This window comes from Carassius auratus, chromosome 35 (genome assembly GCF_003368295.1).
Source record: "Carassius auratus strain Wakin chromosome 35, ASM336829v1, whole genome shotgun sequence".
Taxonomy (NCBI): Eukaryota; Metazoa; Chordata; class Actinopteri; order Cypriniformes; family Cyprinidae; genus Carassius; species Carassius auratus.
In genome coordinates, this window is record NC_039277.1 from 5,810,275 (window position 1) to 5,823,078 (window position 12,804).

The window sequence follows — 12,804 nt, forward strand, 5'->3', positions numbered from 1 at the left end:
AAGGGTCAAAGGCCACTTAAGTTAAACATTTAAAAATGTTATTAAAGCTTTAATTAACTCAAATTGTCTCATAGGCTCCAGGATTGTCAAGCTGCCAGAATATGGATATTATGGAGGTCTGTGTTTTATAACCACTACATTGTTATTTGTGATTGTAGAAACCGAATTTGAGCTGGATCTGTTTGATATTGAGTCTGTGTGATACTAGACCCAGTTTAAAGTTTAAGGACAATCAATTCATACTAAAGGTTTAGTACAGGAATAACAAGACTTCAACCTCAACACATGAGGGATACATTCTAAAAAAAAAACACTGATCAAAACCTTCAGTGTCCAATCTTCTGTTGGACTTGGTCTTGTTTTCATTAGACACTTTCCAAGAACGCAGGCTACAAAATAGGGTCAGAAATTCTTAAAAAAACAAAAAACATAGTGTTAATGTTGATTATTTAATGTAAGTTCTCTTAAAATGTTTTTATTTGGTCTGCTACTAAAGGTTGACTTGTAGGTAATGTTGGACGTGTGCTCCCATAATTTAAAGAAAAATACTAGTTTATAATTTTTTTTCTTTTGAATGGTTTTCCTTGACAAATGCCACTTCATGGCATGCTATGCATTACTTCATTAGGAATGTTTTAAGCAAAATCATCCAGTAACAGGCTTGAACTTGCTTGAATGCTAAACTTACCCAACACCCTTCAATATATATATATATATATATATATATATATATATATATATATATATATATATATATATATATATAATGTGTGTATATAATGTGTGTGTGTGTGTGTATATATATATATATGTGTGTGTGTGTGTGTGTATATATATATATATATATATATATATATATATATATATATATATATATATATATATATATATATATATATATATATATAAATAATTAAAAGATTGTACTGTAACGAATCAGTTGTCAAAGTGATGTTTGTTTTATTATGTAAGTGTTAGATTCAGTAATGAAGATCAGGCCAGGCCAGAATCATCATTTTAATGGACAGGTTAAAATGAAACAATAATAGTTTAAAAAACATATCTAGTAGACTAGTTCTCATAACAAAATCACGACCTGTGCTGCTCTTAACATGCTGTGTTCGTGGAAAGGGCTTGTTTTCCTGCTCATTAATCTGCGTGATCCACATGATAGTTTAAACTCTTGTTTGAATGTAAATAATGAGTTCTATCGTAATTTGATTTACACAGTAGGAGCAACCTGTGTCCATACCTCTACATTTATGAGTATCACTGTAGGCATCGATATCTGTGGTATGAAATGTTGTTACTTTGGTAATTAATAATTTGTAATGTTTATACTGTTGGCCAGGTGATCGCTCCTCTCAGGTTAAATTGGTCAAAGCAACGGAAATGAAGACAAGTTATCGCGAGATCTGCATGAAGAGAGTAAAGTTAGCGGCTTATAATAAACAAGCTGTTAACCCTTTTATGCGAAGTCGAAGTCAGTAATGATTTTCTAATTCTGTTCTTCTAATAGTAGCTGAGTCTGGTGAAAGGAAAGGTCTTTATTGTCAGGTCTATATGCTAGGCTAGTCTTTGCCGCCATCTTACGGACAGCAAAACAAAGCCTAGAGTTTTTCCTGAAGATGTCCGTTTGTTGATCAATTTACCCGCCATAGAGACAAAGTTTTTTTTCTTCTTCCTTGCGTTTTTAATCACCGGTTTTTACGAATTTGTCGTTTTTTTCAGTTCCTTGTCTTCACAAACCGTTGATAAGTTGCAGGAACTGACTCTAGTTTAACACAATAGGAAATTAACTTTTACACGTGTTTGTCATAATAATATTCATGAGTTCAATACAATTAGAAATAAATGACAACAAAGTCTAAAATATAGCGCTTTAATATTTTTTTTCCATATGCTTCTGAAAAATAGTAAATACATAAATAGGTATACCCTAGGACTAAGTTATCGAATGTTTTTTAAAAATGACTTTCTACTTAATTATGTCAATCCCTGCATTACTGTGATTCTGTCATGGGAGGAGATATGATAAACGTATGCAAATAAACATTTGATTTCAAAATCCTTCAACCCAGTTTTCATGCGTTCATGACTGAGGTACAAAATACATTCTACCAAAGGTCTTAAATACACAGAATATAAAAGTTTTATAAAATGGTTAAATAAAGATTTACACTTGCTTTACAAATAACAACACAAAAGCTTTTAACTTAAAGTACTTATTAACATTAAAAAACTTAAAAATTCCTTTTAAATCACAATTACCTGCCAGAAGTTAAAGCTAATACTGCAAATCAACCACACAGGTGCAGTGTATGAATACTCAGGTTAAACACAGGAATGGATAATGTTAAAGTCAAACATTTTTACAGCAGTACAAAACACACAGAATAAAGAAAGAATTCAGTCCTCATGTCTCTGTGGATGTAGGTGGGTTATTTCGGGCACAGTTCTCTTCTTGTCCACAGTCACCGTCTTCACACTCACACTGCCGCTGTGTGGGAAAGATGTAATGATGTTAAACACTTAAGTATTTAGAAAAGGAAAATACAATGGAAAACACGAGAGGACGATACTGTAACACTTGATGTTTGGGTGTAATGCCTTTAATCTATATAAGAGAATAATAAGAATAGTTCAGACCGTGATGCTGGAGGATCTGAGCATGTGCTCGGACAGCTCTGGGATCTGCTCTTTAGTCTGAGACTCCACTGCGGCCTCGTGTGGCATCTAAAACAGTCAGCCAAAATAAAGACATGAACACCAGCACCCGTTTCATGATATTTACAGATACTTCTAGTACAATACATATCAAAAATAATATTACATATGAACATTTATAACTAATAAACCGTTCTACTCCAGTGTGGTTATGCAGGACAGGTTTACCAGGACAAGAGGGGCTCTGAAGAGGAAGCTGAAGGGGTAGTTCAGGAGGTTTAGGCAGCAGGTTGAGTAGATATCAGCATAGCGCAGTAACTGACTGGCAAAGAGGGTTTTTGTGGAGCCACAGCGTAAAAGACTGCCCATTTTCCCATAGCACAGATCCATGCCGTACGTCACCATCTGAAACACAAACGAACAGCTTTACAATAACAGTTCCAGTATACTTTAGAGTCTCTCTGGTATAAACTGAATTCTGGATATTCTGCATGAAGGACAAGAAGATAGATGGGAAAACATCACGGCTAAAGTACGAGATGATCCTCGGAGCTCACCTTTATCCTGTTCTGAATTACAGTTATATCCGGACACTCTTGACTTCCACTGTCCAAATGTCTGATGGGAAAGATTGATGGAAATGTTGATGTTTATTTGTGTGTTTCAGGTTTCGCTCACCATAAACACCCATATAAAAGGTCATAAAGAGACAAAATAATGTTTTGGATCATAACATAAAAGCCAGTATAATCTAATATACCATTTCCTGTAATAAAAATCTAAATGTAAACTAAGAACGGCCGTCTAGCGCCATCTATCGATCATGTGAAGTACACGTGAGACGAAATCATACTCACTGATATAATTCTGCCAGGAAGATGTCAAGGTGTTTTAACTCCTCAAACATGCCTATAACAAGACCGTATTTTCAGGCATTCTTTAATAAAAAAAAAACTAAATATTAAAGGTGTTTTATTAGATGGCCACAGACTCACTGGCTTTGTCAGCCCACACCTGCAGCTCCTTCACAAGCTCAGGAACCACCAGGAAAGTCTTCCAGCCTTGACGTTTCTTTGACTTGAGGATATCGCCGAAGATGTGATCCCCCACGTAGAGGATGTCTTTCCCCCTAACATCCAGCAAATCACAGACGATATCAGAAGATCCTAAGAAAGGCGTTGAATAAGGATAACAGATAAGCCAGAGGAGTGCATTCGTGAACAGATCCTGATGAGAAGAACATCGGAGTACCTCCAGAATACACCGTCCCATGCTGAAAGTCTCCGGTGTATGTGCCAATACGCAGCTTCCCAGTGTCCTGCAAAAGGAGAATGATGAGATTTAAGTGCAGTCCAAACATAGACGAGATGTTTGCTGATATATGTGACTCCATGTTCATAAACAACATGGCTTAAAATGTTACTTGTATACTACCGTTCAGCATTTTTTTTTTTACCAATGCTGCATTTATTTGATCAAACATGCAGTAATATTGTTAAATATTATTTTAATCGAAAATAAGTTTTCTATTTGAATTTATTTTACCATGTCATTTATTTATGTGATTCAAACCTGTATTTTCAGCATCATTACTCCAGTTTTCAGTGTCACATGATCCTTCAGAAATCATTCTAATACGCAGATTTGATACTCAATAAAAATGTATCATTGTTGTAATGTTGTTGAAGATAATTGTGATGCTTCATATAAAATTTTTTTTTCTTTGATTAATAGAAAGTACAAAACATCATTAATATGAAAAAAAATTTTTTTTAATATAATAAATGTTTTGACTGACACTTTTGAACAATTGGATGCCTCCTTGCGGAATATTTAAGAAATATATTTAGTTTTTAAATAGTAATTATCTTAAACTTTTGAATAGTAATGTGTCAGAAAATAATCTAAAATATTAAGCACCAAAAATCATTAAATATCTAGGTTTTATGTCACCCGATATAGCATAGAGATTTAAGAATAACATTTTATAAAATAATTTTTATCATTTTAGACTATTTTTATTACATATTACATGACAACTACTCTGGGACACAATTTTATTATAGTAAAGAGAATAATATTTAGTATTGTTACAATGTTAATATTTAACATAATAGTAGGATTTATGTTACTGGGAACAAAACTTTTCAATTCATTGCAGAGAGAAATAGGCAGAAATCTACTTTACCCAAACTGTAATGTTTGCATTTATATGTTTTCTTTTTTTCTGGTTTTGGGTTAAAACAGGGTCTAGGCATGTTCTTGACATGCTTCAGATTCACCCAAATTCTCTCAATCAATTGTTATGAAATAATTAGGTATAACATTTTTCACTCCCCTGCCTGAATAAATGCTTTATTTAATGAGTGTAAATCTTGTTCTGTATGTTTGTAGCAGTGTACACAACACTAGTAACTCACCGTGTCTACCTGTCGTAACACTGTGCCCCCTGCAAAGAACAAGGGCTTCTTGGTGTCCACCACCACCAGATCAAAGTAGGAGCGCCACGGTTTCTTGGGGTTCTAGACAAACAACACGAGTCATTTCAGAATCTGAATATCTTTATGTGTGCGATCAAGAACAGTCACAAGCAGTTTCTCACAGTAACCACTAAACACTTATAGAGGGATCATGCTGCTCACCTTAGAGCCAGACGGAAAATCCAGTAAGTATTTCATAATTGCCTAATTTGAGAAAAGATGTAATGTGGCGTGATTAGAAAGGAATTCTGAATATTAATGATAGAGTGCAATGATATGCAGCCTGTCGATGGAAACTGAAATGATTTCTCGGGGTCTGGCGCTCTCCTTACCTCGGTGTAATTGAAGTCACTGTTAGTGGCCAGGAACACTTTGGCGACCTCTTTGATTCGGCCCAGTAACACAGGAAGACGAGGCTAGACAAAATTCTACATATATGAATGAGTCTTTTGGCACATACAAATACTTCTTTTCATGATTAGTGAGATTTCCTCTCAGGCAATTTGAGAAAAAAAAATACAAATACGTAATATAATATTACCACTTACATCTTTAATCATATACTTGTCCAGGTTCTTCAGAGTTCTTTCCTTCAGAGTCCCCTATAGGACAAAAATAACAATGAAACATATTCTGCTCTTAAATGCAGGGGAGGTGATTTGGTTCAAAAATATTTGATTATTATAATATTATGCGCTTTGTACTGTAACGATTTCTCACTGGTGAATGAAACATGAGCTAATCTTGACAGCATTGCATTTAACCCTTTACCAACACCGTCTCTCATCTGCCCGTGTGTCAGGAGGCGTGGCTTAGGAGAGGGATTTGCTGGAAGGGAGGGATCTTGTGCTTTCAGAGCTAGCTTGCTATTGCTACAGCCTCTCCCAAATCACCTACCCTACCTTTAAAGTCATATTTTAATTTGAAGTAACTCTGGAAGTAAATTCTATCACGAGAGAGGGAACAAGTCCAACCATAAGATTAATCTACATAAAAATGGTTACCGTTTCGTGAAGGTAATCCATGGCGTCCCTCACGTCCTGAAACATGCTTCTGTGTGACATGAACAAGTCACCGTGTTTGAACCCTTTCATGCAACTAAATAGAAGAGAAAGAGTGAGTGAGATTTGGGACACCTATTGGACGTATTTTAAGTTTACCATAAATAAACCCAACAGCGATAGCAGTTTTTTTAAGGACTTTAAACCATCAACATAATCAAAGATTTGCTAAAAAAAAACATCATTTTGCTTCGCATTGTTTTATCCCACGATAAAACCTACAGAGCTTTGATCATAAAACTAGCTAAGCAATTAAATATCATCTTACGAATACATATTATTGGGATAAACAGAATGACAACTGACAGACAGTGATGCTGTAAAAGAGCCATAACTCTCGCAATTAAAGAATAATTCACTCACTTTTTGTATCTGCTGGTTTTGGTGAAAAAGTCAACCAGGCACGCATACAGATACGTCTCTGAGAAAAGGAGAGGGACCAATCATGTTAACAGACTCCATTATCCTCTCACTCGACCGTGTAAATGTGTCACTGTCATTGTACCTGTCAGGTTGAAAAGCGTGTTGAGGACGTAGAAGCGGTTCGTGTCGTCCCTCTGGATGAACTTGTTTGGATAATACTCATCTACCTGTTCACTGCAAACAGACAGACATCTTAATGAGAATAACAGCAGGTAAATAAGCTTCCTGAAACACCACACACATATATATAAAAGCATTTGAAACGCATTGGAAAGCTGGTGACAGAGCAATAACAGTCTGCCACTGAGCTGCCCAGCTAATATGTCACAGCAGCCAGTGTTGAAAGAGCGCTAACTGATCTCAAACAACTGATCCCTTGCTAAATAAAACTGTGCCCACAACAGCCTGCGTCGGGTGGCGTCTGATGAAACACCATTTATTATGCGGTCTTATACATGGACACTCACAATGCTGATCCATGCTCTGTTTGTCCTCAAGTTTGAGAAGAAGAATAAAAATGTTTATCAATGTTCTATTATTATGTTCAATAATCTATTATTATCAATGTTAAAAACAGTTGTGCTGTGATTTAGATATTACATTTAGGCTAAATATTGCATATAATATAATATATAATATTGCATATATAATAATTGCAATAATGAGAACTTCAGTGCATTAAATTGCGATCTTAAAGACTAAACGCCTTGCTCTGCTGTGATCCTTGTACTTCTTGATCTGTTTTTAACAGCTCTTGACCTCGCCGTTCCCTCACATTGGGTTTATTGGCTTTCAGCCTGGCTCTCTTTATTGTTTTGTCCCTCGCAGCACTCTACTTTGTTGAAATCTCCTGGTGTCAGTGAAAGTTCGAGGGGGCATTTGTGAGAAAACTCTCACTCAATACACCACTGACCCGCACGGGCACAATGAACCATCTCACTCACCCTCTCAGGTACTCAAAGCCGTGAGTGCATACCAGGATGTTTCCATTGGAGTCTATTTTCAACAGGTTACCATACGTGGTATCGTACACCAGACCTCTGGAGAGAAGAGGAGAACGAGAGAGAACGTTTGAAACCAGCAGAGTCTGTAAGCATTCAGACAAGTCAATAATTTATAGCAAAATATGGCCCTCTTAGGAGTTACAACAAGAGTTCCCCCAGCAGAGTCATTGAGAAGAGAGTTTAGCTGTCTGCATTTGGTATTCAGTCTGCTTTAATAATGACCTCAAGTGACCTTCTGCTTTATGATACCCTTGAGACTGGTGTAACGCAGGATGTTTCTATTTATACGGTTGCCCACAGAGTCTCTCATGAATGGTTTGCTCAAAAGTGACTAAAAACTGACTGGTTTCCAGATGAAAATGAAGTGTACTTTATACTTATACTGTCTTATACTAAAGAAACGAGTTCATATTGGAATTGGCATCAAGTCCTGGGGACCCCCTGCTCTGCTCATTTAATACACCTGATTCAGATTATCAGCGTGTTAGGAGAGAGATACATGAGCTGAACTGAGTGTGTCAGATCAGTGACGCATTCAAAATGTGCAGATAAATAGTAAATAGTACATATATCATGAAGGTACATAAAAGTATTATAAAGGGGACATCAGATGCTCATTTTCCACAAGCGATTCTTTAGGGTCTTCATGAAATGTCTTTGGTTAAAATTCCTCAGTGGTTGTAGAAAACAACCCCCTTTTTACCTTGTCAAAAACAGCTCTGTTCACAGCGGGCATGTGTCTTTAAATGCTAATGAGCTCTGCTCACCCCGCCCCACTCTTCTGTTTTTTGTGTATTCAGTGGCTCTGATGTTGGGAGAAAATTAAGACTTTTACGTTCACTTTTACATCCAACAACAAAACACCTGCATTTCTCACGAGACACTGTTGCCGCTACAGCTGCTCGAGTGAAGAATGAATGAAGTGAATGAAGCTCGGAGAAAACGTTGGACAGCATTCAACTGGCTGAGGGCGGAGATATGCTAATACGGGACAGTCCTTCAGTGGTCGTGGGCGGAGCCTGAGCATTATGACATCATATTGCTCGGAAAATCAAAACGGTTTGATAATTGAGACTGTTTAGTTTATTTGTGGGATTAAAAAAAAGGATTTTAATCATTGTAGGGTGATTGTGTCAACACATTGCTAAGACACATTATATGTAAACAAACAAATTGTAAAAGTGAATTTTGCATCCAATGTCCCTTTAAAAGTACCTAGTAACACAGTTTTGTACCTTTTTTTGCTGAAAGACTAAAAGATTCCCATGAGCTACATTTTGGAATTTACCGTATTCGATACTGTTGTTACTATACTGTTTTTACTGTTTAAGTTGTTTAAATTTTGCCTGTTGTGAATCACCATTTTCAGTAAGGGAGCAGCACTTACCGTGTGGGGAACGTGGGGTCGTAGGTGTAGCCCAGCAGCTCGTGTGGATATCCAATAGACACCAGCCTGTCCCTGAGCAGCTCAAAGCCCAGACTCTCATACTCTGGAGACTTATACACTGTCCAAAACAAGAGAGTCGATGTGAACGAAGCACTTCACACAAAGTCTGACAGCTTGTCCCAAAGGCCCTATAAACGCTCTCACCTGCCAGAGTGTAATCCATGTCGAAGCCATAGCACTTGATGTTTTCAAGCGTCAAACTCCGGTTCACAAACACCCTGGAGGGAAAGACAGGAGGTTATTTTCTTTACTTTGATGGGTAGGTCAACTCTATCTTTCTCACAGCTATCGATTTGCTTTAATCCACCGTAACCTACACAGCATTCAAGTTATAATCATATCCATAACCTGTGTTGTTTAGATATCAGTTGATCTACGAGAACACGTCATACCGCCAAAAGTAGTCATTTACAAAGTGTTTGTAATCAAGCATGTGCAGTGCTTATCACATGGTCCTATGTATCACGCAATACGGTTTAGGTCTGTTCTTATCAGGTCCCTCACATTTGACATCAGTCCAGCTGGTGTGAGGTAACTGCTGTGTAAAAGACGTAAAGACGAAGAGTGAAGGGACAGCCAACTGGCACACGCTCTTCTAGGCAGTTTTCCTAAGTAACCCAGTCACGTTTTGATATTTAGGGTAGAAAGTACTGACTAAGAAATCTCAAAAAAGACAATGCAGTTTTGATTAAAATGATTTTAAATGTTACAAGCTCAATAGTCAATTAATATTAATATTGAATATGGGAAAGAAAGCTTGAAATGTTAATATAAGCAAACAAAAACAAAACTAAGAAATGTGAGTTTCCCGAAAGTCTGTGATAGACTAACAGAATTTCTCCAAATCTTGTCTCAACTGGTTAGACACGGTTGTCTGAACAAATTTGTTGTGGTGTGAAATTAAGACACTTTTAGTTTATCACGTTTTACGTTATTGATTGTCATCATTGAGGTTTGTGTATTAAGGTCTATGTAGAATTCTAACAAGAAAATATAGTTTGTTTGACATATTAAGTGTCTGCCATGTTGAAATACATATACATCTAACACTAGCGTTCTCTATTCTTTCTTTTCTATTCTATATCAAAACGTAATTTTTGATTAGTAATATGCACTGCTAAGTATCCATTTGGACAACTTTAACAGCAATTTTTTTTCAGTATTTAGATTTTTATGCACCCTCAGATTCCAGATTTTCATAGTATCAATAGTTGTATCTCTGCCAAATATTGTCAAACCCTAATACACCATACATCAATGGAAAGCGTATTTATTCAGCTTTCAGATGATGTATAAATCAAATATTTGATAAATTGACACTTATGACTGGTTTGGTGGTCCAAGGTCTCACACACACACACAGACACACAGACACACAGACACACACACACACACACACACACACACATATAATCAACTATTTATATGTAAAATCTAAACATTTATATCTCAAAATGACACAATTGGGCTATATATTGAAAATTTGAAATTTGTTGAAAAAGCAAATAGTTGCGGTTCAGCTGAAGATGTAAAAGAGTCATATACAACTTTCTCATCAGTTTTTTTTATGTTTGTTGACAGACATTAATTCATAAAAGGATAGATCATCCTAAAATGCACATTCCGTTTACTCATCCTTGTGTGTTCCACAGAAGAAATAAAGTCACACAGACTAATAAGAATAATAATTTTAGATAATATTAACTATTCCTTTAAGTCTATGTCCAAAAACCTTGATGATGACAAAAAGTTAATAATGTGAAATAAATGTGACTGCTCATCTATGACTAACTATTAAAAGGGAACAGAAACAGAATCAGTTTTTAATCTTTAAATAGATAAGAGTGTAATCAAACAAACACCAGCTAAATCAATTAATAAGTACATGAAATAATGAATGAATAAGTAAACAAATAATACTTAATACTAATCTTAGGGTGTCTTTCTTATGTGTTACATGAACTTACTATAATAATAACTGTAAATTACACATAATTACAATCAAGCAACCCTAAACCAAACCCTAACCCTGCAGCATCTATATATTACTTAGTAAGCTACTAATTACATCACAACACCTTAAAATAAATAAATGAGCAGTTATTGTTTTGAGAAGAGTTAAATTTTGTTAAGATATTATCTGAGGTCCAGGTGTATGATGAACGTGTGTGATGCTGCAAGCATCTATATCCACGAAAACAAGAAACCCAAAGTCTGTCAGTGGAGCTGAAGTATATTATCATCTTATTAAAACAAACATATACTAAGAGCTGTGACTCGGGGTTGGGTTTTCCCCGTTTGTTTGCCCATGGATGAATGTGTAAAAGTACCTGTTCTTACCTCTGAATGATTTCTCTTTTGGCGGCGCGCGACTCCATCGCGAGAGCGCGGTCTGCTTCCCAAATCACTCTCTATTAAAATAACCAGCACTCGAAGCTGTCACGAAACTCCCCTCTGCGCTTTAAATTGAAGCATGATGCTGACCTCACCAGTGTAAGTTTCCTCGGGGTTGACGTGTAAACAGGAGCCCTGTGTGCGTAATTTGGGCGTGTGTAGGATGCACGCGAACACGAGTGAAGTTTGGCTGCCGCGCGCAGCTCGAGCAGGAGATTGTGTTATCAGAGAGCTGCACGCGCAAAGCTCGCGTTCAGCGCCAAACACTTGACAGTCGATACTCAGGACTCAGCACATACATGAGCATCTACAATTAACCTCGCATCAATATTTCATTTAGCGCAGACTCCTCCCCGCCTTTATTCACATTCATTAGAAGAGAGTAAGTCCCTTACGCCGGGGCTAGTTGTCACAGTGGCTGTACCTCAGTAACCAGTCGGGACAGAAGTTGTCACGTGCATTTTAAATGTAGCCTACACATTTGATGATTATGACTATTATCATCAATTATTATAATGATAACTTTTATCCGTTTTTTGTTTTGTTTTTGTGATTATATGTTGAAAAGACCAAATAGTTTATTCCAAAATGAACATTTTAGTAGTGATATTTTAGTAGTAGGCCTATTATTATTATACTATTCATGATTTTCAGTTTTCATTTTAAATTGAATTTGTTTTAATTGTATGAGCTTTTGTCAATTTTATTAGTTTTAGAAAAATACTATTATATTGTTAATACATATTTTTAAAGGGCTTTTATTTTTATATTTTTTAGGTTTCATTTTAGTTTAAGATTTAATAGATTTTTTTAAAATATTAGTTTTAGCAAAGTCCTTTTAAGGGTATTCTATTGGTTTTAGTTATTTTAGTACTTGAACTAATTTTATTTCAGTTAGTTGCCAAGGCAAAATTTCTAATTTCCATTAAAAAAATTTCAATTAACAAAAGCAATTTTAGTGTTTTTTTTTTTCTTTAAGTGTTTTTGCCCATACAATGTAAGTCAATAGTATCCACAACCGTTTGGTTATACACATTTTTCAAAACATATTTTGTGTGTGTGTGTTCATCAGAAGAAAAACAAATAGAAGGATTTCTTCAGTTTTTATGGTTGTTGGTTTTTGAGTAATTTTATTTAATATTATTATAATTTTTTTTTAATAGACAATCCAAACAAGACCACATTAAAAACATTTTAAAACATTCACTGTAATTGAATAATAGCATACAACTTGGTATAAACATTAAGGCTATTTTTGGAGCCCCATAAATATCATTTATGAGATGCAACATTACAGTCATTTTGGTGGAGTCCAATATTTGATTTGA

General features: G+C 35.7%; 1 protein-coding gene across 2 annotated transcripts; it reads right to left on the reverse strand.

Moving 5' to 3' along the window:
* Positions 1-1,866: 1,866 nt before the first annotated feature.
* On the reverse strand, positions 1,867-11,579 carry LOC113054125 (cytosolic purine 5'-nucleotidase-like). Of its 2 annotated transcripts, XM_026219466.1 has the most exons (18): positions 11,423-11,579; positions 9,227-9,300; positions 9,023-9,140; positions 7,576-7,671; positions 6,714-6,805; positions 6,572-6,629; positions 6,152-6,245; positions 5,696-5,749; positions 5,480-5,563; positions 5,310-5,351; positions 5,088-5,189; positions 3,919-3,985; positions 3,663-3,833; positions 3,525-3,576; positions 3,225-3,285; positions 2,896-3,072; positions 2,650-2,736; positions 1,867-2,500 (listed from the first exon to the last, which is right to left on the reverse strand). In XM_026219466.1, the coding sequence occupies exons 1-18, from the start codon at positions 11,458-11,460 to the stop codon at positions 2,417-2,419; spliced, it is 1,551 nt and encodes a 516-aa protein (XP_026075251.1). In that variant the 5' UTR covers positions 11,461-11,579; the 3' UTR covers positions 1,867-2,416. The 2 variants fall into 2 exon arrangements, with proteins under 2 accessions (XP_026075251.1, XP_026075252.1); XM_026219467.1 differs by lacking the exon at positions 7,576-7,671.
* Positions 11,580-12,804: the final 1,225 nt, after the last annotated feature.

What these genes read in the sequence shown, in the direction of transcription:
- LOC113054125 (XM_026219466.1), bottom strand. Translation starts at nt 11,460, where the DNA reads ATGGAGTCGCGCGCCGCCAAAAGAGAAATCATTCAGAG. An exon ending in GGTGTGGGCTGACAAAGCCA is followed by an intron (nt 3,577 to 3,662) that starts GTGAGTCTGTGG and finishes GTCTTGTTATAG; the next exon opens with GCATGTTTGAGGAGTTAAAA. An exon ending in TTCCTGGCAGAATTATATCA is followed by an intron (nt 3,286 to 3,524) that starts GTGAGTATGATT and finishes CTTTCCCATCAG; the next exon opens with ACATTTGGACAGTGGAAGTC.